At 39.7% G+C, this 27,565-nt stretch overlaps 1 protein-coding gene across 1 annotated transcript in view; it reads right to left on the reverse strand.

Moving 5' to 3' along the window:
* Positions 1 to 13,389: 13,389 nt before the first annotated feature.
* Positions 13,390 to 27,565, reverse strand: part of FBXW7 (F-box and WD repeat domain containing 7) — a 93,554-nt gene continuing 79,378 nt past the window's right edge. Inside the window, exons 7-12 of the mRNA XM_081924235.1 lie at positions 27,040 to 27,176; positions 25,406 to 25,519; positions 23,539 to 23,720; positions 22,136 to 22,361; positions 17,281 to 17,491; positions 13,390 to 15,266 (exon numbers count right to left, since the gene is read on the reverse strand). Coding sequence (XP_081780361.1) covers positions 14,998 to 15,266; positions 17,281 to 17,491; positions 22,136 to 22,361; positions 23,539 to 23,720; positions 25,406 to 25,519; positions 27,040 to 27,176 — 1,139 coding nt within the window. The 3' untranslated portion in view covers positions 13,390 to 14,997. The remainder of the gene's footprint in view (positions 15,267 to 17,280; positions 17,492 to 22,135; positions 22,362 to 23,538; positions 23,721 to 25,405; positions 25,520 to 27,039; positions 27,177 to 27,565) is intronic.

Consider the following 27,565-nt stretch of genomic DNA (forward strand, 5'->3'; position numbering starts at 1 on the left):
ATAAATAATAAATTATTATTATTATTATTATTATTATTATTATTATTATTATTATTATTTATACAGAACTACTGTGGTTTTTTTCTACAGGGGAAGGGCAAGTCCCTCCTTCAACCTTTCAGGCACTCATATAGCAACCAACCAGGATCTGGCAAGCCTCATGGCAGGGCAGGGATGTATGAGGAAATAAAACATATCCCTGCTTTGCTGTTGCCTTGCATCTCTTCCTGGATGTGCCACTTACCCTCTCCCTTCCCCCAATGTAACTGGTGCCCTACTTTTAGAATTAAACTTACAGAATAGAAAGATTATGCACAATTAACATATATTGACTGGGGAGTGTTTGTGGTTTGTGTGTGTGTGTGTGTGTGTGTGTGTGTGTGTGTGTGTGTGTGTTTTCCCAGCTAGAGAAAGATATAGGAAGGGCAATGTCTATACTGAGTGCTAATTTAAGGCTCGAATTTCCCTCCGAATATGTCAAAAACAATTTGAGGTGGACATGTTTTTATGGTTAAGTAGGTCTGTTTCTTCCTCACCGAACAAAGCTAGCAAGCATAGTGAAAAGGCATAACTGTTATTCCTAGTCGCACCAAAACTCATTAAATGAAGGTGCTTCACTGATGCAGAAAATGTATATTGGATTGAAGGGCATAAATGAAGGGACTCGGGCGCGAATTAGAGAGCAGAATATTTAGAAGGAGCAAAGATGAAAGAAACTCCATGCATCTCATCTGCATTGTGCTACGTAACAATAAAGCATATTGTTGTGAATCAGAGGATAGTTTTGCACACATGAAATGAGCAGGGAAGAGAATGCGGCAGAGAACCTCCCAGATAGTTTTGTCTTAAGTAGTTTCTGTGAACATCACCATGAACCTGAAGGATAGGTTCTGCCTTTGGGAATTTTTTTTTACATCTTGGGTGCTATGGATACAAGCAGACAGTAGCTCAGAGCATGTGCCACATGTTTATTGGATCCTGAATTTGCATTCCATTTAATTCTAATCAATTCCCCAACCACCAAATAGACTTTATGAAGGAGAAATGGCAAGCCAGATCTGCTGCCACACCTGTTCAAACCAGGAGAATGGACTAGTATATTTACCATCTCTCCCTGCTAATTTCTCCTCATAAAATTGGCCTTTGCAGAAGTAGAGATCATAATAATGAGCAACAGAACAAAATGTTAAGCAAACCCATTCTAATGTTTTATGAAAGCTTCACCATTACACCCCACAGTATCTGACTAAAATGTATGCAGGTAAAAGAGTTTGCAATACATCAAACCGAGATACCTAGATCTATAATAATTATAAAAGCAACTATAATTGTTTACCATTTGCTAAAATGGAATTAGGAATGGAACAAATATTGTTAAAATGGCAATGTGTTATATTTTCTGTTCCGTCCTTCCTCTCTTCAGCTGGGGTTTTGTGCCTAATTCACCATTTTGTTCTTTTGTCAGTTTGTGGCGCTCTAAACATTAATTTGCTGTCTATTTGAATCCCATTACACTATTTTAATAGCATTACATGTAAATCGATTCATGGCTTTGCATGTTCATGCAAGTCTTTGTTGGATTGGCTGTACAACGTCAGTAGAGCAGCTAAAATATATCTGACTTTAGGGTAATATATATGTAGCATATATTGGGTGAGGAACTATTACTGCATAAACTGTCGCTGCGTATTAAGCGTTGATAAACAGTGTGCACTGGATTGTCTTAGACAGGTTTTTAAATATCATTTCTAATGCACACTGACAGCTCAGTGCTATCCCAGCTGCACTATATGTCAGTAATCCTGGAAACCATGGCAAACTGCTTTTGTTATATTTGTAATACCGTGCCTGATCCTTTATCAGTTAAGTCAGTGGAAACATTTGTAATTAACAGTTAGATCACAGAGCCACAACTGTGTGTTATTGATTTCATTCAGACTTGATCAAGTGAGTTTTGCATATACTTGACACTAAACATGGAAGTAGGTAATTTAACCGCAGAGTCGCTACAGAGTGTTTGGGTCAGGAGACTATAACCACCAAGTAGGATTTCTAGAATGTAGGAAGTAGGGGTGGGTGAGTCTGTGGCTCATCCTAAGAATCATCTGGGCTCTTTGGCCATTTCATTCAAAAGCTTAAAAAGTCTTAAGGATGGTTAAGTATCTGAAATAGCACTTTGCAGGACCTGATTGTTGTCCTTCTATCCCCACACTATGGTGAGGGAGGAACATTGCCTTTGGGAAAGGGGATGAGGTATTATTATTATTAAAAATGTATATACTACCGTTCATCCAAGGATCACAGGGTGTACAGGATGAGAAACAAAAATACATTAGCATGATGACAAACAAAACAATCCCCCCCCCCCAGTTCAATAGGCCATAGAGAGTTTAATTAACCAAAAGACTGGGAGAAGACGAGTGTTTTCACCTGGCACCTAAAGATATGTAGTGAAGCCACCAGGCGAGTTTCTCTGGCGGGAGCATTCCACAAATGTGGAACCACCACGGAAAAGGCCTGGTCTTGTGTTGCCACTCTCCAGACCTCTTGCAGAGGAGGTACATGAAGAAAGCCCTCAGATGATCATCTCGGGGTCTGGGTTGGTTCATATGGGGAGAGGCATTCTTTGAGTTATTGCGATCCTGAGCCTTTTAATTCTATCTGTTGATGGATGCCCATCCTGACTCGGCCCCAGACACACTGACCAGATGTTTGGAAGCTGTGGCTGGATGGTTACGTGGGAGCCGGTTGAAGCTAAATCCTTTGAAGACAGAGGTCCTTTAGCTGGGACGGGATGATATGGGATTGGGGGGGCAACTCCCATCTCTTGCGGGGGCGCAATTAGTGCCAGCATCGTCCGTTAAGAGTTTGGGTGTAATCTTCGACACCTCCCTTTCCATGGAGGCGCAGATTGCAGCTATAACAAAGGCGGCATTTTTCCATCTCCGCCAAGCTAAGCAGTTGGCTCCTTACCTCTCTCGCCCTGACCTAGCCACTGTGATCCACACGACGGTCACCTCCAGACTGGATTATTGTAACTCGCTCTACGTGGGGCTGCCCTTGAGACTGACCCAGAAACTCCAGCGGGTGCAGAATGCTGCAGCGAGACTCCTTACGGGGACTTTGCTGCGAGATCACATTCACCCGGTGCTATACCAGCTGCACTGGCTCCCAGTGGAGTACAGGATCAGGTTTAAGGTGCTGGTTTTAACCTTTAAAGCCCTATACAGCCTAGGACCCTCGTACCTACGGGACCGCCTCTCCTGGTATGCCCCACAGAGAAACTTACGGTCTTCAAATAAAAATATCTTGAAGGTCCCAGGCCTCAGAGAAGTTAGGCTGGCCTCAACTAGAGCCAGGGCTTTTTCGGCCGTGGCTCCGATCTGGTGGAACACTCTGTCACAAGAGACTAGGGCCCTGCGGGACTTCCACAGGGCCTGCAAGACAGAGCTGTCCCACCAGACCTTTGGCCAGGGCACAGCCTGACTCCCTCCCTCAGCAATCTTCGCGGAGCTCTGGCCCAATGGTTGCCACTGGTTTGAGTTGAACCAGTTTTATAATGAATGATTTTAGATTGTTGTGTTGTGTTGTGTTGTACTGTTGTACTGTTTTATTGTTGTTAGCTGCCCTGAGCCCGGCTTCGGCTGGGGAGGGCGGGATATAAATAAAATTTATTATTATTATTATTATTAAGGCTTTATAGGTAAAAACCAGCAATTTGAATTGGTCATGTGGCAGCCAGGGCAGTTGGACCAAGATTGGTGTTATATGTTCACACCATCTTGGCCCAATGAGCAACCTGGCTGCTGAATTCTGTATCAGCGGAAGTTTCCAAAGTGCGTTCAGAGACAGCCCTATGTATAACACATTGCAGTGATCTAACCTGGAGGTTACCAGAGGATAAGCAACAGAAGTTAGGCCATCCCTGTCTGGATAGGGGCATCACTGGGCCATCAGCTGAAGCTGATGGAAGGCACTCCATCCCTCTGAGGACACCTGAGTGACAGCAATAGGTTTACCCCCAAGTTGCGTACCCACACCTTCATAGGGAGCCTAATCTCATAAAGAGCAGGTCTCATCTGAAGTGTTAGGGAGATGCAGGTGTTCCCTTTCAGCCATCTCTCCACTAAACACACATGCACAGACCTAACTAGGCCTCCTTCAGAAGAGATCTCTCCAATTATCTCTTAACCCTGAGCTCCCATCAGCCAACCATTCTGGATGATTTACCAGCAACATAGCAATCTGTATAAGTGGCTGGCGTGTTCTGAGTTTGCATTCATTCCACCTTATGTAGAGCACAGGATTTTCTCGACAGGTAGGCGCACATGTCAGTACTGGCACAAGGAGACAGTTTGTCCCTTCGCATTGTCACAGAAGCCCTACCTAATCCTAGCACTGATCAAAGCTCTTCCCTTTTCCTTGAGTACAATGGAACTTGTACAAGTGAATGAACAGGGTTGTGGAGGTGCTGCATGCAGCCCCTTAAGTAGCTGGAGTGTTTTATTAGAGACATTGTTCCTTTAAAGTCACATGAAGCCAAACCGTACATTTGTGTCCTGCATTTATGATGGAAACTAATATTTGAACTGCAGATGGCTAACTTGATTCATGGAAGAGGGCTGCTACCTGGAGATTTTTTGAGTGTTTACTGAATCATATGTTTGGAAAGGATTCCACCTCCTACTCTAAATGTTGTTTTTTAAGAAATGTTTAGTGAAAGCTGCACAATCGCTCCAGGCAGCATGTTGTTGATGAGCTGCTCTAACAGTCACACCCTTTCCCTAGAAGTTTAACCCTAGATGTATTTGAGAAAATTTGTTTTTTATCCTGTCTTTTACTTTGTGACATCCCACCCACTTTCATCTTCCCTTTGAGCTCAGTGCGCACAGTAGTTTTCGCTTTCTATCGTAAAACAAACATTTTTAAATGGGAAGAAAGATGAGTGAAGAAGTAAAAACAAAGGAATTTGCAACATGTAATGGGAAATTGCACTGCTTTAATTGCAATGCATTTTGCTTGCTATGTCATGAGCCTACTACAAATTTAATAATAATTAAAATGTTTGGTGCTTTTCCTTACATGCTCTATCTCTGACAAATACCCTGTAAGATGGGCCAGTATTATTATCCCTATATTATTAGGTTGTTGAGCAATTGAAGCAGTGTGTTTTCCCAAAGCCACCCATGGCAGAGCTGAGATTCAAACCAAGTTCATAGTTTCTGCCATTAACCATTCTAATGCAGCTTTGCATTCTAACTTCTAAAATACCCAAGGATCGATATTCTAGTTTTGCCCCCATCCTGAATTTTATAATGGCAATACTGGATCTAAGGAGGAGGAACCTGACAGCCAGTGAGTTGCACTTTCTGGACTGGGTTTAAGCAAGAAGGCAGGCAGGAGGGGTCAGCTGAAGGCAAACTAAGGTTGATGAAGCAGTGTCACATTTGCCGTAATAGACCAGCCTCCACAGAGCTACAGTCTCTCAAGGACTTTTAATTGATCAGTAACTCTACTTTTATTGCATCAATGGATGTGGGAGAAACCCCAAACTACAGTAAATGTCAAATAATGTTGCTGAGGAATAAGAACCACCCACTTGATTTCCTGACCTGCTTTAAATTCACATTTCTGGACACAATGTTTCAATGGAAGTGACTTCCAAGTCACATACAGTGGTACCTCAGGTTAAGAACTTAATTCGTTCTGGAGGTACGTTCTTAACCTGAAACTGTTCTTAACCTGAGGTACCACTGGTACCTCTTAACCTTCAGCCACACTGCTGAGATTTTGGTGATCTATAGTCAAGTAGTTTTAAAAACAAAACAAAACTAATAATCCTCCTAACCTTGTATACTAAATATCTTCTAAGGTTAATAAAAATTGTGTGAATCAGCTGCTATTACCTCAGTGACCTTACTGCTATCCTTTAATTGCTCTAGGCATTTGGGGAAAACCCAAAGTTTTTCCTACAAAACCCAAATGTCTGCTTACAGTAGTATGCAGAAGAGCCTTCAGCAAGCTGGTTTTGTCCAGGTACTTTGGACTACTTGACAGCTGTCACCAGCCTAAGGAAGCTCCACCCACCTCAATGTCTGCCCATAAAAGCAAGCCTAGAGTGACTGACTTGGGTGATATCAGCAGGTTCCAGGAACTCTCTTCCTTGTGTTGACCTTTGAGTTTGTTGGGGCCCCAAGAGCCAGTAGGCTAAGATGCGTTAAGTGGGGAAGTGTGTCAGGAGAAATAATTTATATCAGTAATTATTAGTAACTTGTATTAATGGGTTTACTTACTGTGTATTTTGGTTGTTTCAGTTCACAGAACACAGCTTAGATATATATTTCTATATTAAGCGATACAGAAGTGGTGTAAATAAAAATAACTTCAGCCAGCACATGGGCCAACAGAACATGAAAGCAATAGATTTCATTTCAGAGGAAAATAATGAACTGATAATTTAAAAAAAATAATAATCAGGAAACTTGGCATTCAACACAGATACTATAGATTAGGTTGCCTTTCTGTTTTAGAGTTGTGATTTTAACCACTATTACTGAGATTTTTGTTTTTATTTATAATGTTATTTTAATGCTTTCATTTTAGTTAATTCTATTTTTTTAATTTATTTTACTGTTTTATGTTTTTCAAACAGCTCTGAGAACGTTTCTACCTTTACTATGGTAAACAACAGCTTACATGCATAGATACTTTCAGAAATCCAGCTAGGGAAGTCCCATTGTAGGAAAATTTTCTCATATAAATGGGTGGTTTCAGGAAGAACTAATTTAGCCAGAAATGGAGTATGAATGAGGCATCAGTACTAAGGACAAAAATGGAGGGGAAAACAGATCACGTCCATGTGACAGACAAATAAATATACAGTGGTGCCTCGGGTTACATACGCTTCAGGTTACATACACATTAGGTTACAGACTCCTCTAACCCAGAAATAGTACCTCGGGTTAAGAACTTTGCTTCAGGATGAGAACAGAAATCGTGCTCCAGTGGCGCGGCGGCAGTGGGAGGCCCCATTAGCTAAAATGGTACCTCAGGTTAACTTTCAGGTTAAGAACGGACCTCCAGAACGAATTAAGTACTTAACCCGAGGTACCACTGTACCTCTTATGATTTGCTGCTTTTCCTATAAAATGGAAGTCAGTAAATGGCTGGCCTTTGGAATCAGGTCTTTTCTTTATCATGTTCATCTCACAGTCCAGTTGCAACAATGAGCCAGCTAATTATGTCTTTATCAGAGAATATGATACTGCAGTACTATAAAACTTATCACTTAAAACAAAACAAAAAATTCCTTCCAGTAGCACCTTAAAGACCAACTAAGTTAGTTCTTGGTATGAGCTTTCGTGTTAAGTCAGGGGTGGTTCAGATAGGGAAAGCAAGAAAAAGCACATATCTCATTCCATACTGTTTGCTCCTTTTCCTAATATTTTGGGTCCCTCTTTTTTGGTTTGTACTGGTTCCTATAGAAGTCTGTTACCCAAGATTCACATGTTGGCATCTGTAGCAGCGCCAGTTAGAACTAATGGCTACAGGTACTTGAAGAGAATCCCCCACCCCCAATTAACTTACCTTCCATCAGCACCTGATGTGTTCTAACAGAGCGAAACAAGACTGTTTTGGCAAAGCGAAGCTGCAGTAATGTCCTCATTCCTCTCTGATTGTCAGAGGTCAATATAAGTTGTATGGTGTTAAGCAGGCTGGAAGGGACTGCATATATCTCTTGGTCCTGATAACTCTGTGACCTGCATGCTGCAGAGATCTATAACACCTACCTAGGCCTAGAACATCTCTCATAGTTCCCCATCGTTGGCTCAGATTACATTACCCAGCAGAGGTTTTGGTCATAAGCAACAGTTTTACATTTTATCTGCCCATATTCCTAGCTTGCCAGACCGAAACACTACTTGTTATAAGCGACACTATTTTACAACCACACTTTTCCTCTGCTTACTTTCTTGGACCCAGTCAAATAGCTTGCCACATCAAAACACGGGAAAGATCAAATCTACACCAGTGCCTTAAAAAGCTTCCTTAAGTGCAGGTGCTCACCTTTAAAGCTCTACACTTGGGACTTGAGTACCTTAAAGAATCAGTACCAACCTGTCTTTACAATGAGATCATCTTCAGAGACTGTCCTCCAAGTATCCCATCAGCTGATGCAAGATAGGTGATGGCCAGAGTGGCTTCTCAGTTGTGGTACCTCTTCTTTGAATTCCCACTCCAGGAAATCTTCACATTGCTATTCTTTTGGCACCAGGAAAAGTCCTTTTGATTCTTGACTTTTCTGTATCATTGTTTTTGATTGACTATCAATATCATAAGTGCATCCACTCTTCAGCCCCTCCCCCCCTTTCTAGTGAAGAGCATTGGTTGGGGCATGGTGTGTGCAGCAAGGAAGTAGGGCCTAGAAAACTTGTCTTCTCTGAATTTTACCTTATGATTCCAGTGATTTGGGGTGGTTCCTCTTCCTCATCCCACATTGAAGGAGGGACCCACTGGAAAGGTTTTTGAGCATCACAGTGAGATGAAGCAGGGGACTGGAAACATATATTGTGATCCAAACTATTGTATTTTTGACTATGTGTGTGAAAACTGCATTGGAAACTGTTGTTGAAGGTGACCTATAATTTAATCAACACTAAAATCAACCACTCCATTAAGTAGGGGAAGTGCAGGCATGCAAAGAAGTATTCCAGTAGATAAAAAGAAATCGATTAGAATATATGCAAGAACCATCATTGTCATGCTGCAATGCTACCATTAATATGAATCTACCATTGTGCCCCATCTGGCCCGGTATTTGACAGACAGCAATCTATCAGGCTGAGTTCCTGCCCCATTTGTTACCTGAGATCTTTTAAACTGAAGACATGAAAAATTGATCCTGGAACTTTCCACACAAAGCATGTGCTCGGCATCACTGAACTATGACCCATTTCTCCATATGTTAGTTAGGCTTGGCTTTGTCAAGGTTGCATCAGTATAGTCCAGAACTCAAAGCCACAGTTGCTGGTCGTTGCTGCATTCTTCTCTGCCATTGAGTTGCCAGGGAGGTTACTGCTAGAATTCTGCATTTCTTGTTCCGAGAAGCTATAAAAATGGTTTTGAATGAACTTCCAGAAGTGAACATAAGTTGACATATGACATAAGGGAGGACAATTCCATATTTTGCAACTGCCCTTCCCCGCCCCCCGGGCCAATCCCTGTTTAAAGATACCTCTCCCTGGTTGATTATTTCCTCTTACTGTATACCAAATTTCCTTTTTGATAGGACCTTTTAAATATTGTGCACAGGTAACATTGCACTCATTTCTCTTTCACAACCTTAATCCAATGTATGTTAAATGAAAGTAACAGAATTATAGGTCAGTCAGTAGACTATGAGACTCTCAAGATTGCTGGTTTGAGCCCCATATTGAACAAGAGATTCCTGCATTCCAGCTCTACATTTCTATGAAAATAATATTAGAAACCAAGTTCACAATGATTATTAATAAATTCACTCATGATGTGGTATCATTGATGGGAAAATGGTGACAAGACAATTATCAAACATTTGTGGTAACTAGCTCATAAACCATTCATATATTAAGGAGACAAAATCTGATCTGAAAAGAACCAACCCACTGAGTCACTCCGCCCATCTAAGCAAATGTATGGCAAATGTAGGGGAACAAAGGTCAGGTTCTGAGAGAATGGTCGGACAATGCAGAGGTCAGATTCTGGCAAGTCCAGTAAGGCAGGTAGCACCCTGGATAGCTCTGAATGAGGTTAAAGTTGAAGCACCAGAGAAGGCTTCAACAAGCAGCAACGCTAGACTTAAACAGAACTACAGCTCCATCTGGGTATCTAGAAGCACCCTCAGTGACCAAAGCTGCTTTGGTTAAAGTTGTGGCCGAGTTAACAGGGAATGCACCTGATAGCAAGCATATGTCAGCTGGGATTTCAGGACTGGAGCTGTCGGAGCCAAAGAACAGCAATAGGACCTTCTCAGGCCACAGAGGTGTGGGCCAAATGAAAGTGAATATTCTTAGGAAACTGGATGACATAAAGCCAATAATTTATTGTGCAGCTATTCTGGGCTCCTGAGGAATCACGCCATTCAGGCAACCCTATTTATGACCACTTTTTCTATTAAGAATGAATAGTGGGGGGAAATGGGAATGGCAGAGGGGAGATGATGAACTGGAAAACAAGACTATAGGTGAAGGAAGAAGTGCTACAGAGAACAAATGGAAATAAAGAAAAATGAGAGGCATACGTACATTGTATATGCCAGAATAATAAGGTCTTTTAGTTCAAACACATTTAGTATTTCACTGTAGGCTGTAGCTCTTGTTCCCAAGCTTTGGCATCACATTACTCTGCTGGAACTTGAATAGGGGTCCGCAATGCTACTCTTGATCAGAATGACAATCCATGAATGAAATATAGCTACATCATAGCCCCGAAAACCACTCAATCATGCATAATATATGCGACAAAATGCTTTGGTAATGGGACCGTAGACAGCTGTGCTTTGCTTTCGAGAGAAAAGAGCAACTCTTGCAAGTTTAAAGTAGGCAGAATAGCAAGAACATGTCATGGATCATCACTCCGAGGCATATTTTATATATTATATAGCTAGCAGTCCATTAAAGTGCATTTTCCAACAACGAAACTTAACAGATAATATGTGGCTTAATAGGTTTGTAAAATGTATTTGGGGAACAGGGTGTGTGTGAAGGAACAACAGGCTTTAGGGCTCATGATAAAATCATCCAGACATCTCAGTGGTTACTTATAAATATGAAAGCTGTATCTCTGCACACCACTGAAATGAATATCCCAGATCAACAAACTGATAAGAGCCCTATTTTGGAGCTACTGCTACATTCCAGCTGTTTTGCCTCCTTCAAACCGTCAACATATTCCATACAAGTACTAGGGTTGCTGAAATACCAGCCAACAAATGACAAAATGTCAGTATGAATGTAGACACCCACGTCAGAGATAAAAGAGGCACATTACATTCCAGTGACCTGTTGAAAAAGAAATTTGCTGGAAAGAAAGTCAAAGCATAATTGAAATTAGCTTGAAGAAGTCTAGCTTCTTTCTGCAGAAGTAGGCATTTTGACTGCATAGATGCCATGCTTAGTCAGTGGGAGATCATTTTCTATACATGCCCTAGCCAGGGTGGCAATGAAGCTAAGCTAAAAGTCTTTTAAACAAGCCTTGCAGAAGCAGGATCTGTATTAGAGGTTCTGTTGTATTTTATACCATGGGGTGGCTTCCATGGAAACATAAGTATGGGAAAACAACCTCCACCTCACCCACAGCAATAAAATCAGAACTCATGCAGCAGCTAGACACACTGGGAAACATTCTGGGAAACGTGCTTTCTGTTAAAGAATACTGATACCTGTATCTTTTGGAAGACAGGGGAAAGGCTGGGTGGTCCTCTAGTTGAGCAAATATTTATAGTGCTTCTTGCATCTAGTGTCCAGGGATGGGGAACTTGAGAACCTCCAGATGTTGTGCAACTCTGACTTCCTTCCCCTTCCCCAATCCTTATCTAAACAATAGCTATTAAATAGCCACTGGTTGTATGGCACCTTCATATTCGATGGTGGTATGTAGCTCACTTAAGGTTTAGAAGAACATATACATGCCACAGGAAAAAGTATGAATACATAAAGCAGTATTTGAAAGTAATGGCTGGGTGAGCAGGAGGCATCATCTTAAAAATATTTTGTTAAAGTGAAGCCAGGACTGTGTATAACTGCATACTAAGCTGCCTTATAGAAACACACAATGACTCAGTCTGCCTACTAACAGGCTGCCTGTTAATACTAGCAACAGGCAGCAGCTCACAAGAATCTTGGGCTGTGGTCTTTCCTAGTCCTGCTATGAAAGATCCATGGGAAAAATGGACAGCAGGGATCAGCTCTTGTATCTGCTGTCTGCATAGCATGGGCTCTGCTGAAGAACTACCTGATCCCTTCTTCACCAAGCAGACCTTTATGTCTTTAAGCAGAATGTGTATTAGTTATCTTGAAACAGACTGGTATAGAAATGTAAGAATTTGAGACACGGCTTTTAAATAGTGGTGGCAGCCACAGCGGAGGAAGCCGCTCGGGCGCATGGGGCAGTGCGCCCAGGGACGGGGCAAGTCACCCATAGGGGCAGGGCGCACTGTGGGGACTCTGGAGTCTGCCTGCCTCCTCCCACTCAGCGGCTCTACAGCTGGGGGGAGGCAGCGGGAGGACCATTTGGGCAGCACGGAGCCTGTGTGTGCCTAAGCCATCGCATCTCTCCCAGGAGAGATGCGTGGCTTGGGCGCGCTGCAGGTCCCGTGGTGAATGCCGCCTGGCATTTTGTCACCCACCTCAGTGGTGACACCTGGGGCGGCCCACACCCACCGCACCCCCTTCCTCTGCCCCTGGGTGGCAACACCTTTATATTTCAAATGTTTCCCCTAAGTGTCCAATGTAAGCTTGCACATACTTGGGATCTGTCCCTTCCATTCACCAAATTTGAATTTCCGTTTAATCAAAGACAAAATTGAAGAAGGAAAAGGAGGCAGAGCACAACCAAGATTTTTAGTATTACCACAAACGCGGGACATAAAATATTCTGGGTGGAATTCAACGTAGCACTAAGAAGAGCATTCCATCAGCACAAACATTTGTGCTGGCCCAATGGAACAATCTCCCCTCTCCTCATCCTGCGCAAGCCCTCTGACTTGCCTGCAAATAGGTCTGAGATGTGGTTAGTGAGTGGTATAACTGCTGCCGCCGCTGCCACAAAGGCACTCTGCTCAGGTTGTTTTGTAGCCATTTCATTTGCAGATCCTTCTTACACAGTCTATTGCTACCTTCTTTCTCTCTCAGCTTTCCGTAGGGGCCTTTCCTGCTCCCATAGGGACATGATTTGGGAGAATGACATTATGTCTTTCAGTCAATCAAAATACATAGCAGATTAAGAATGAATTCTAATACTCTGTTCTCCATCTCAAAATTCTTTCAGAGGAAACTGTTAGAACTTCAAGAAACATGTTTGTATACAGTGCAAATTGCATTTGTTTTGCTTCTATCTTACCAGCATGCTCCAGAATAAAATCTTTGGATATTAGCCCCATGCGAAATTCAGTAAGGTTCATTAAGCAAGGCAACAACCCTCAGAAAAGGAGAAAGAATAGTTGCTCTTGAGACAGTTTTCCTCACAGATTCTTAAATTTTAAGAAGTTTCTTTAAAATTGAGTTGTAAAAAGCAGCTTGTTAAAGACCTTTCAGTAAAATTAAACTATGATTGTTTTAAGAATCTATGTGTCTGCCAAATCTTATGCTTGATCCAAACCTAAATGACGGCATGTATTGAAAGGAAGACATATTAACATGAAAAAACACATTTTATTGCACTTAAGTTATAAGAAAATAAAATTTCTAAGTGAATCAAATCATAGACACAATCCCTTTAAAGGTTGTTTTCCTCCATCCTGTCAGGTTGTTACATAACTAAAATTAACAAACTGAAATCTGATTTTTTAAAAAATCAGACTATAAATAAACCAAAAAGGAGGGGGGAGGGGAAACAAGATCGCCTAGGATACAGTGTTAAACCACTTTCACAGTTCAGCTTGAGTTGTGGCTCTTGGAGAATGAGGCAAACCAATTGATAATTGCATTTTTTTTTCATGTGACAACTTTATCACAAAAACCAAATCGCTTTTGCTTGTCAGTTCCTCACCACCACAAAACTGTAACAGTCATTCTTCTCAAATTCTGTAAAACACTAAGACTGACCAGCAATTTATTTTCATTGTTGTATGTTTCTTTTTTTTATAAAACATCTTGTCAGTTTCATTATGTCTGTTTATTCCATTCACCACAGCCCTCACAAAGAAACGTTTCCCCACAGAACAGGCTGCAAGAGCTTTGTTCCAAGGAATGTGTTTTGATTTTTGCCCAGAAAAAAAAGAAAAGAAAAAAAAGAAAAGAAAAAGCTTTGCACGCACTCTCAATTCTTTACTTGCAAGCAAACTTCACTCTAAATTGTCTGAAACTCTTCCACTCTCAGCCTCTTAGAGGCACAGTTGGCTCAAGTTTCAGTGGCAAAAAGTCTTTTTTTTAATTTTCCGTAACCAAACTAGAGCAAATTTGGAATTCAGTCTGGGACTAAAACGTCACAGCAGAAAAAAAATAAAAATAATTTGCTTTTTTTCCTTTCATTTAGCAGCATAAATAAGTTTGGCCACTGGGAATACAGTACAGGGGTGGGACAACAATCCCAGAGTTGAAGACCTACTTCTAGCACCAGCATCATGTATTAAAACCATCTGAGGAATCTCCAAATTCTGGACAACTTGCCACCTCAGAGCAACTTATGCATTGAAGAGCATAGATGGAAGCAACAGTTAATAAGATCAACAGAGGCTAATACTGTGATTGACATTGGCAATGGTTGGCAAAATCAACATAAAAAAGCTGTAAAACTGTACAAAAACAATTCACAGTAAGATTTTAGCTTTTCCACACATGGAAAGGACTCTTTGCTGTCACAGATGCTCTCTTCTTTGAAAGACAATCAGTAACTAATAATGGAGGTATGAAGCTCCTTTCTAGATTTCCGTGGTAAAAGGACAGGGGTAACAAGAATCGTAACAACTTTTTAAGTTTCCACCATGCTCAACGAGCACTGAGAGGAACACACAAAAGAAATAATTGCACCTGGCTTGATTTGGAAAGTCATATTTTGCAAAGCTGCCCCCATTCAAAAGTGAAGCTTTCGATGTAATGAGACAGCAAATGCCTCTCTTGTCAGTTACAGTTCGTCAACTTTGTGTCTTCTCCTTCGTAGTCTGTAGGTCTTTAGGATCTGTTGCCCCAAGCCAACATCCTGCACCACCAAGGACAAGGGATTTTTTTTTCCTTTTTGCAGAGGGAGGGAGGGAGGATAGAACATTATTTGCATTTCTGGACAAAATAATCTTTTCAAGCTTCACTTTATATCCACATCAAAGTCCAATACCAGCAGCTTGGTTTCCTCAGTCCCGTTCCGGCTTCCAACTGCACAAACTAGCTTCGTGTTAGAGGCTCTGATCCGCCATACCACACCTCCACTGCCTCCGCTTTCCAATGTAACCAGATTTCGGATAAATTCACCAGTTTTTAAGTCCCATAGTTTTACAGTCCCATCATCTGAGCTGGTAATTACAAAGTTCTTGTTGAACTGTAAACAGGTCACAGCACTTTGATGCTTGTTGGGACCTAAAGCAATTGAAGACAGGAAACAAAGGAGTGTCAGACAATAGATCAAAAATAGATCAAAAACAGAAAGTAGAGGAAAATTTGCCAGTAGCCAATGAAGCAACTGAAGAAGTACTCCTCGCTCAAAAACACCTTGTCAGAGAGAAAAGGAGAGAGGAACTAATATGAAATTAACAGCTGTCATAGTGCTGCACTTTACACACCTGAGGAAAAAGCATGATATACAGTGGCAGCTTTCTTTCTTGGGCAAGAAGAAAGAGAGCACAGAAACTGAGAGTCATTCTAGAATGACTTGTTTATAGCAGGCTGGCAGTGCTTGTCCATCTTATTTGAAGATGACCTTGCAAAGCTATGCAAGCTATAGAAGGAGGTGCCTATGGGGAAGGCTGCTCGTCTTTTGCCATCTAAAATCCATCCATAGTGCTTTTCCAACTAGGGGGAAACCATGCATCCCTGTGGCAGTTGTGTGAGTCATTCTTTCATGTAGCAGAGAGGAGAATAGAGCAGTGTGTGGTGCATTCTTGATTTTTATTTGCAAGACTGCCTTCTTAATGACATTTTCTCATCAACCCACATAAATAACCAAACTTTAACAAAAGGTTCCAATCTGAGAATAATAAGCAACGTATTTGGCTTAACTGCATGATGGACTTTCCATAATAACTTATGGATAAAAGCCTGTAAAGACCATACTTCAAACCTGATAGTATGTTAAAAAAAACCAGACTCTTATTTTTAAAGACTTGTTTTGAAAAGAATATGCCTACATATCTATGCATATATGTCCACGCAATAAACAAAAGAAACGCTAACATTTTTCTTTCCCTCCCCCACTCTTCACCTTTTTAAATGCCACACGTACTCTGAAATCATTCTTTTTGATTTATATGAATAGGCAGCGTGTTCTTATGTACTGTCTGCCTTTCCAATTAACCTCCAGCCACTAGAATGTCTCAATAACTTCCGAATGAAAATAATGAGTTGCTGTTTTAATGACTGCATTTTTTCAGATTAATGTGGTTTATTAGAGTAAATAAATTAGATTAAATAACCTGACCAAATTTTCAACTGTCTCAGACTGTTTTCTTCAGCAATAAATATATCTACTAGATCAGTGCATAACCACCGACAGTCAGTTCATAGAAATATGATGCCCAAGGACAAAGAGGGAGAATATGTCTGATTCTGGAGCTTTGTTTTTCTTGCTTTATTTTATTTGTTAAAATTTATGATCCTTTCTTTTCTTCAAAGTACTAGGTACTCATTTAGAACACAGCTTGGCTAAATGTACAATTGAAGCACTTCTCTAGTGTTAATTTTATCCTGTAGAATACTTCAGTTTTAATTACACAACATGGCCAGTTGGTCTTTTTCCAGAGAAAGGTTTCAAGACACGCAGACATTCTGCTCCTGCAAGGTGTCATTTGAAAGCCCAGGGTATAATATCCTGGTCAGAAACTAATTCTGTAGGAAAACCATATTTGGAAAGAACTGAGGGAGGGGTGGAGTCAAAGTGACCCACTGCAGAGTCAAAGTATCTTTTCTACCTTTTGGGTGGCAACTTGGGGTTTGGGCAGAAAGCACTCCAGAATGCTTCACTGCCATAGATGGGCAATTATAAATTCAAACAGGATGCTTACGGGTGTCAAAATTCCTATGACCTCTCTCTCAATGGCTAAGTATTTAATTGCTTAGGAAAAACTAGTTCCTTCCTCTTTGCTATTATAGCATATCTGAATCATTTATTATACTTTTCTTGCCAACGAAAAGAAACTATTACAACAGAACAACTCATTCAACGATATCAAGAGAGAACAGGAGAAACAGAGATAGAAAATGCAAAAGTGAGTATTTCCCCCCATATTCATTTCCCACCAGCAGATGAGCCTATCCTCTTTATTGTATTCAGATCTTAAGCATGTGTTCAATTTATAACCACATTTGTAGAGTCGTTAATACTGTGCTGTCCTGTGAGAATTTTACATTTAGTTCCATAAGACCCTGAGAAGCTTACCTTGCAATGTTTGTAAACACTGTCCTGTTTTGATATCCCAGATTTTGACTGTAGAATCTGCATTCCCAGAGACAAGAATGTTGTCCTTGAGTTCCATCCCACTTGTTAACGACTGGTGGCCTGTTAATGTGTGAATGCAGTTTCCGGTCTCTACATCCCAAACTCTGATTGAAGTGTCAAGAGACCCACTCACCACGTGGATACCATCAAACTAAGGGGGAAAATGTGAACTAAATTAATATATTTTTATTGTTTTTTTAAAAATTGTAAACACTGATTATGTTTACTTCTGCAGTCCCATACATAGCTAGATATGTACAAAATATAATAATAATAATAATAATAATAATAATAATAATAATAATAATAATAATTTATTATTTGTACCCCGCCCATCTGGCTGGGTTTCCCCAGCCACTCTGGGCGGCTTCCACAAAAACCAGAAATACACTAAAATATCACAGATTAAAAACTTCCCTGAACAGGGCTGCCTTAAGATGTCTTCTGAAAGTAAGGTAGTTATTTATCACTTTGACATCTGATTGGAGGGCGTTCCACAAGGCGGGTGCCACTACCGAGAAGGCCCTCTGCCTGGTTCCCTGTAGCTTTGCTTCTCGTAATGAGGGAACCGCCAGAAGGCCCTCGGCGCTGGACCTCAGCGTCCGGGCAGAACGATGGGGGTGGAGACGCTCCTTCAGGTATACTGGGCCGAGGCCGTTTAGGGCTTTAAAGGTCAACACCAGCACTTTGAATTGTGCTCGGAAACGTACTGGGAGCCAATGTAGGTCTTTCAAGACCGGTGTTATGTGGTCTCGGCGGCTGCCCCCAGTCACCAGTCTAGCTGCCGCATTCTGGATTAGTTGTAGTTTCCGAGTCACCTTCAAAGGTAGCCCCACGTAGAGCGCATTGCAGTAGTCCAAGCGGGAGATAACTAGAGCATGCACCACTCTGGCGAGACAGTCCGCGGGCAGGTAGGGTCTCAGCCTGCGTACCAGGTGGAGTTGGTAGACAGCTGCCCTGGATACAGAATTGACCTGCGCCTCCATGGACAGCTGTGAGTCCAAAATGACTCCCAGGCTGCGCACCTGGTCCTTCAGGGGCACAGTTACCCCATTCAGGACCAGGGAGTCCCCCACACCAGCCCGCCCCCTGTCCCCCAAAAACAGTACTTCTGTCTTGTCAGGATTCAACCTCAATCCATTAGCCGCCATCCATCCTCCAACCGCCTTATTTATACCCCGCCCTCCCCAGACAAAACTGGGCTCAGGGTAGCTAACACCAGGTATAAAAACAATTAATTAAAACAAACTTAAAAACAAGATTAAAATACAACATTAAAATGCAGCCTCATTTCGGTAGAAACTCAAATCAAAAACTTTTTGGGGATAAGCATTTCTGATATACTTTCAGAAACAGTAAGATCATTTCAGATTGCTCACTGCTGCCTAAACCCAGCTTCTCTGGTTTAATTTCTTGATATCCAAATATATGCTACACTGTGACTCAAACTGCACAAGGAACTACTCCACATGTATCTGGAACAAGTGACTATGGCCAAACTAGCCGGAACCTTACTTACAGATGCACAAGGGTTTCCCTAAATCACAAAGATGATCTGTAATATGTCCCACTTCACTTTCAAAGAGAAAAAGGCTAATCTAGAGCAATGTTTCATTGCATCCTTGTATATTATTTTAATATTACCTGTTAATGATGTGTATTAAAAATTATTTTAATACAGATGCAAGCTTTGATTGGTTTAAATATATAGCTTGATCAACCAAATATATCTTGTCCTTGCCTAATAACAAATTAAGATTGAAAGGCATACAGCAACAGCAGGAACAGCCCCCACTCCCCAAAAAAAGAATCCTTAAAAATCTGGCATTCACCCCAAAATACAGACTGCTGAGAACCACAAGGAATCGAAGCATACAGTGATGAGTTAAAATGTCAATACATCTTTAAATGATGAAATATTAATATTTCTAATATCATGCTTATTACCTTAATAGGAAATATTTTACATTAATAACCATCGAACAGATGGAACAATTAAATATGGTGCTCTCATCTAGTAATCAAAGCTTTGATTAAATGGTTACTTATTTCTGTCCTCCATTCAATCCTCTCGAAGAAGCAATTAAAGTGAAGTTATATCAAAAAGCAAATTTATTGGCGATGAGAAATATCCTCGTCAAACTCAAGAGAAGAACCTAAAAGTTTCCTTCCTCTATGAGAAGGCAGGCCTTTGCAGCCTTTAGATCCAAAATTAAATTAATGCCAGATGATGTTTTCATTTATTCTTACACTACCAATGATGAAAGGATGGGCTTTTGTAAATTATAATTATAATTTGAAGGTTGTTATATGCATCACATGATTAAAGTGGTACATCTGTAAATGCAGAGGTTTTCATATGTAGCAAAGTAACAAAGCAGTCAGACTACAGTATTCAAATAAACTCTATTTCCCCAAGGCAGTAGCAAAGAGGGCTAAAACTCATTCCGCACATGAGTGAAACTCATCTTGTACTTATGGAGGGCCTACAGGATTATTTACTCATTATATATAATGTTCATGTAAGTCTAGTCCAAGAGTTCTAGCATATCTAAGAATTGCTGTTTATTCTTCTGCTTAAGCTTTTTCAGTCCATACAGAGCTACATTACCAATGGGCAAGCTAAAAGACCACCTCTGAAATTCAAGAGTGATGAAAGACATGACCAAGCAATTTAGCAGATGAAATGAACTTATCTGTATCAATTAAGCTTTATTCTATTTATCTTTTAAATTGTGCTTTTTTTACAGTTTTATAAATAAGTTTTTGGCCTGCAATCATCAAAACCACTCACAATCCTTTTTTGAAATATTTTCATTGAATTTTCCATTATCCTAATTTAATACGGTCCATTTAGAATACTGGATACTACTTTAACTCTGTTTTAGTAACACCAAGTTAATTAACAGATGGACCCCATTTGTTTAATTTTTCATATATTACATTTTTATCCCACGCTTCTTTTAAGGAGTAAAACTGTACATGTGCTCTTATTCCCTACCCCCTTTCATTTTATCCTTACAACAAGTGAGTTTTATGCTTAAGTGTGGGCTGTAACCCAGATCTTCCAGGATAAATTTCACAGCACAATTTAGCCACTAAACCGCATTGACTCTCAAGGAACCAATTGTTCATTGAACCAATGCAGCATCCATGTCTAAGGAAAAGAAAAACTGCACAATTTGACACAGTTCATTTAAAAAGCCTCAACAATGCAACCTCACAAGTCATTCACCAAGTCTCACTCTCCCCGACACATCAGAATCAGAGAAAAGGGAAACACTGTAAATTTAGACTTCCCTTTTTGTCCTGTCTCCATCTTATACATGCCACACCTTGATCTATTTTAAACTGAAATAACTATGACCCAAAAGATTCAATTAGAACATATCATGCAAATTAATGATGTTATACATACATTAAACATTTTAGCAGAAATTTTATTTTAAGCATGTGTGTGCGGCAAGGAAAACAATTAACATAAAACTCCTATAACTCAACTTTTTATAATTACCAAATAACTATTACAATGCTTTGTGCATAGGTTTCACTAGAAGTATTGAACTCCAGTTTATTTAAATGCCAGCAGCACAATTTATTTGGAGAAAACTTATTTTCATGGTTGGTGCAACACTGCACTATACCAACAAAAATAGCTCTTTACATTTTCCACATCCTGGCTCTAATAATACCTGAATTCACTCTTTTATACCACACCGTAACAAGCTAAAATGACAAAGACAGCTATTTGGTCAACTTAAATACAGGTCATTAATAGATTTCTATTCCTTCCTTCATTGACATTTATCATCACTCTGTTTAGAGGATGTTCTACAAAGTCAAGCACCAGAATATTCTAAAGATGAATTAACAGATAAAAATGTTCTCTGGTTTACTGGTTCTGCTATCTGGAAACACAATGCTAACAGTGGATCAAATCTAACCTTCTCCCCAACTCAGTTAATAACCAATATTAGTTGCATGGACCATATGCCATTTATTTGAGCTGAATTGAAGGTGCTGGTACTAACCTAAATGGTTAAATGCATAAATGGTTAGGGCCCAAGGTGCCATCCAGAGTATATCTCGCAATGCATTATGATAATATGGTGGCGCCATGCTCAGTGAGACTGACCTCTACAAGGGGCAGAATCATTTTGGCAATGAAACCTCCCTTACCTATGGAATACTGTCCCCTTTGCTGCCTGTATGGTTTTTTCCCAATGGCCTTTAAGGAAGTATATTAAAACTTCTTTAATCCTGAATCTGTGTTCTATTTTAATTATTAAAAATATTTTGTAAATTGCCTTTCTACCCCAAAGTAATATTAAACATTTAAAACAACAATAACTACCAAAATTAAAAGTAAACAGAACCATCATTAAAACAAAACCAGAGTGTGGTTTTGTTGTAGAGTTTGGTAATGGATAATTTTGGACTGTGGTTTGTATGATTGCAAGTGCTCCCTTCTGGGAAGACAGACAGGTTTTAAATGAATGAAATGTAAGATAAATGTGGATACAGTTGACCTTTCCTACAATGCAAGCGAAGAACGCTACCAAAGTTGCTCTCACAGCATTGTAGGAACACATTGTCAAGCTCTCTTTATTTAAAGCTTATAATGTAATTAAGAGGACTAGAGAGACAAAGGACGGAAGAGAAAGGAAACCAAGGATGCATAGAACATGGTTCACTTTTATTATTTGCTGGCTACTCAGCAAATATTCCATTCGGCGTCCATAACTATTAGTGGAAAACTGAAGGACACTTATAGCACCAGATGCAGTATGCTTACCTGTAATGAATAGACTCTATTAGTATGCCCTTGCAAGGTGTGTAGACAGGTTTCAGTTTCTGGATCCCATACTTTGACCATGAAATCATATGCTCCACTAACAACCCTCCTGCCATCATATTGTACACACCGGACTGCAGCTACGTGACCCATCAGAACATGTAAACACTGGCCTGTCTCTATGTCCCATACTCTCAGGGTAGCATCTCGAGACCCACTGACAACTCTAGGAGGGGGGGAAAAAGAAAAAGAAAAGCTGCATTTAGTTTTATGTGGCCATTTTAATTGTATTTAGTTCAGACGGCTACCTAAATAAGTTCTATGTATAAAAGCAGGTAATTAACCCATTCTTATTGACAGACACAGTGGCTACAACCGTTGCTTCTGAAATCTTGGCACCAGATTTTAAGACTGAAAAATGTAAGCAAGCTTGGTTTTCTAATGCCACTTCTCATAACATATTTGACAGCCTTATCCTCAGAAGCAGCAAGCTGTTAGTAGCTTTGGGTCAACGAACCTATGTTTACCATCTGAGAATGTTAGAAATGAAGTACACCTGCTAATGTCCTTGAAGCAACATTACCTACTAATGTGGACCCAGACTTTAAAGATGTCTTTCCCCTTTAGCACTTCTCCTTAACTGGTACAGAATAATCAGCCTATGAAGATTACAGGTTCATGAACTACCCCAGTTCAAAACTATAAGCATGTGTCACGTATCTTTTAATAATGGGTTTGCAAATTGATATTTTATTATTCTTTTAAAAGCAAAAATGCATCTGGAAGTTATCTTTAGTTCTCCCCTTTTCCGCTTAAAAGTTTTGCTCTATTTCTGTTTTAAGACCTGGACTTAGAAGCTACAGCTCTGTCTACTTTTGATGCAAGAAATTCAGTGTTAAAAAGGCAATTATTTAATTGAGCAAAAACTTAAAAGTAATGTTTAAACAAGCAGAGAAAGAAAGAGCCTTTCCTTTTGTCAATTAAAGTGAGGTGATTTTACCACACTAACAAGTAGGATGGCTATATAAGAAAAGAGGCTATTAGTAGAAAACAATTATCTGATTACATGATTAAATATCCACCTTGTGGTTCTATTCCTGCACTTTTCAGGTCTTCTCCCCTTTTTCTCCTTTGCAAAGTTTTCTATGTGATTGGTTTTTTTTTTCTACAATTGTGCATAAAAGCTCATTACAAATGTAAGGATTATTTATTCATTATTTATTTCAGATTGTATGAATAGATTTATATTAAAATATTAATTTTTGCAATTAATTTTTTGAAGCTTATATAAGTTTCATTGATTGAGTTGTCTGTTCCAGCTGAAATTTAATTAAGCTTGATTTAATGTAAAGTACAGGAAAACTGAAGAAGTAATCAAATTACAATTGTTGATAAACAGTTACCTTTTTTCATGCAGGTGCATGCAACGCACAGTTGAGGTATGCCCATATAATGTATGTATACACTCTCCAGTCTCTGCATTCCACACTTTAAGGGTTCGGTCTGTAGATCCACTGATGATTATATTGTCCCTCATTTGTGATGACCAAACTCCACCTGTATGTCCAACAAGTGTTCTTAGACACTGAAAGCAAGCATTTGTCATGGTTACCATTTAGACAAAGAGGACAGATGACAAAAGATAGATGAATTTACCCAACTCTTCATACATATTTCACACAATGATGTGCTATAATTTGTTACGAAGCTACTACACTGGCAGGCAAGTGATTATATCATAATTCAAATGCAGCAGCATTGCATTTATAAATGAGAGGGGGGTGTGTCTCACTTTCCCCCATTCCCACACTGAAAAATGTAAGTCCTATCTGGATTTGTAAATTTTACATGAGGCAATACCTTTCATGTCAGGATTTTAGTGAAAGGAAAAAGCAGGTGTGGGTGTGTATAAAAGCCACAGTCAGTCCCCAACCCTCCTTCCTAACTTCAAACTGGATTGTAAGCCACAACTTTGAAGTTGTAGAGGGATAACCATGGCAACTGTACTGAGCTTCCAAAGTCCTCTGTAGTGCAGCTCCAAGCATGGACTGTGGGGAGGGAAGATGGGCACTTTACAGATAAAGATCAGAGACCAGCAGCCTGATCCTAATCCTAGATGTATTAACTTCCAGTAAGTATACCAGTAATAGGTAGCATCTGCTGCTGAAGCCTACACAGCACTGTGCTTTGACTCCAATGGGAGTTCGTCCCATTGGACACTGTAGACATTAACTGGATCGTAGTGAAGGGGAAAGTGGGATTCTGGAAACCACAATTTAGTTGACTATCAAGGACAGCCATTATTTGTGACATCTGTTCTCAGTGAATTCTACTGAATGACTTTCAAGCTTTATTTTAAGTCTAATTCAATGCCAGTGTTTAACAAAAGTCTTACATTTGTTACTGAAGTTGCTCTATCTGCCATTTGGAATATGAGAAAACCAGCTTAGATAAAGGATTGCTCACAAATTACCATTGATAACATTGGATTCATATAAAAGAATACAAGACAGACAGAGAAACATTTAGAAACATGATACATGTTGGTAAAATATACATCAGACACAGAAATGATAAACATATATTGATATTTACTGGAAAACATGTGGCAAATAATTCCATAGCAAAATTACTGTCAAAGAACTACCATTTATTTCTAATGGTGTATGAGTTGTGACTCTGGTAGAGCACACAAAGTAACTTATAAAAATACAAGTTTTTGTGAAAAAATCAAATAACATTTTCAATAGGACAAAGTGCATTTGAAACTATCATAGCTTAAAAGGTAAATAAATGTAAGAAGACTACAAAAATATCCTGACATATAATAATTATGAGTTGGATCCAGTAAACTGGGAGCCAAAGGAAGAGAATCTATGTTGCTGTTCTGCAAACATGTGCAGTAGAGTTCATGCAGTGCTGAGACAGTAAATTCTGCAGCATTTCTCAACCACCCAAAAGAAACCCTCCAATCTCTTGCACTGGTGAAAGAACAGCTTTTAGCTGACCTGGCCCATATACTTTAAAGCTTTTCTTGTGCTTTTCTGATGAAGTCTGAGTAACAGAATTCAAGAATTACTAGCCAGTTTGAGTTAACACTCAGTGGCCCAGCTCAGACATTAACTGGGATCTCTAGTTTAAAACAAACCATAATTCAGTTTCAGAATGGGAGAGGAAGTAGCATGCAGCTAATGTATGTCTGATCAGGAAAAATTCTGTCAACATATTTAGGATGAATTTGATTAGAACACAATGAACAATTTGGCTTACCTTTCCTGTAACTGCCGACCAAACCTTTAATGTATTATCATCAGAGCCACTCACTATTCGGTTGCCACAGAACTGTAGACAAGTGATCACATGATCATCATGACCTTTGAGCACCTGACAATATAGAAGAATTTACATATCACTACTACTCATGTATAGAAAGTACAGGTTGGATTCTTATAATTTTTTGTTGTTACTGCTTTCTACGCATAAAGCTAGTTTACCAACAGGAACAAACTAGATTTCTCTTCTTAATGCTGCAATCTTTCTTGCTAACAAACAATTTTACTTTTTTTTGTCTGTTGCAACCATGCAAATTAGCACTTACTTACTTACTTACTTACTTACTTACTTACTTACTTACTTGCATGGACAAGTAGCTACTGACTCTTAACACCTTAACATCCACCTTAACATCATCTCCTACTACTGAAAAGGCCAAAAGCACAATCCCTGTAGCAACCATTTACATATCAAAAGGCTTGCTAGTATTTGATAGTATTTGATTCATAGGCTGGTGAATGATATGCTCTGGACAGTCCATATCATTTCTGGGAAGCAGTAAGGCACCAGTTGTAGTTCTTTCTTCTTCCTAGAACATGCTTGCAGCAATCTCCTGCGGTTTCCAAACAATGATAGATGCTGCATTTTTAATCTGCCTTAGTTAAATATTCTCATGGTGGTTAGAATTACTTAGTGCTTAATCTCTAAGGCATTAAAAAAAGTTTCACAAAACCATGACTAACCATAGTACTATTGGATAAGTATTAATATATAGCCCCACCTAGGTTTGTTAGCACAAACTAAATTGTAATAAGTCATGTTAATGCCTTGGCACTTAGTCTGATTGGAGGAAGGAGTTGAACTCTTTGTACAATATGAAAGAAGACACAAAACTTTTCATCAAATCAGGTATTACATTGTGTATGTTGGAAATTACTTCATTTTATAATGCAAATAACGAAATGCATGTCATTGTGATGCATGGACAGGATAGTGAGAGTCTTATGTATTTGCAGGATCCCCAAGTGGGGTGCAATGTATCACAGTGTGCAGAGTGCTGCACTTTCTATGGGGCTCCTAAAGGCTTGAGGAGACCACTGGATTATAATATAAACCTGCACACTACTCCAACACAGCGATTTCTGTGCAAGTTTCCCCTGCCTTTCAGACTATTTACTTTCCCCTTGACAACTGAGTTCACTGGGTTCTGCATTGCTGGAGGTTGGACTAGATGATGCTCAGAGTCCCTTCCAACTCTATAACGCTATGATTCTTGGTGACTGCATAAAATAGCAGAGATACGATTCAAATGATGGATATATCAAAGGATGGGGTCATATAGGATATGTAAGCACATGCATTCAATGAATCTGGATCATATAGCCACCTAATGTTCTAAGAATAGGCAACACCCCAATAAACACTCAATTTTATGTGTTAAAACACTTATGGCTATGACAAAAGATAATGGTGAAATGCAACAAATGCTAAAACTTGAAGAGATTGAAAGTTCTTTTTTAAAAGTTTTGGTGTCTTTTAAAAATGTCAAACAATTTGGCTACTATTAAATAAGAATAAGCCCCAATCAAACTTAATTCATTATATATTGTTCTTTGTTCAAAGATGGTTACCTTAGGAGATTTAAGTTCTCCTCGCCGCCAGTTAGTATCAATTCTGTGCTGTCTGATGTAAGCACTTTTCCATGGACTATGAATAAAGCCTGGTTTTATTACTTTTCTCCTCTTGATATGTAATGGTTCATCAATTCCTATATTAAAACCAAAAATCAGAAATAGGCAACGAATGTCAGTTTCATTTCTCTCACACCCTTCCTTCCAAGTGAATGAAAATATTAGCAACTTTGCTATACGCTAACATTACTTCCCAGCTGATAACACTCTCCAAATCTGTTCTGTACTTTAATCCAGCCTTTCCCAGCCCTCCAGATGTTTTAAGCTGTAACTCCCATCAGCCTCAGCTAGTATGGCCAATCGGCAGGGCTAACAGGATGTCCAAAATATCTGCTGGGCACCAGGTTGGCAGAAGGTGCTTTCACCAATATTCATTGCCCTTTTAAGTATCTATCTAAAAAGCCTATACTGGAGTATCTATCCACATATCCTCACCAACTCAATCCCATCATCTCTTCTTAAATAT

This window comes from Podarcis melisellensis (assembly GCF_964234715.1).
Source record: "Podarcis melisellensis genome assembly, chromosome: 9".
Lineage (NCBI taxonomy): Eukaryota > Metazoa > Chordata > Lepidosauria > Squamata > Lacertidae > Podarcis > Podarcis melisellensis.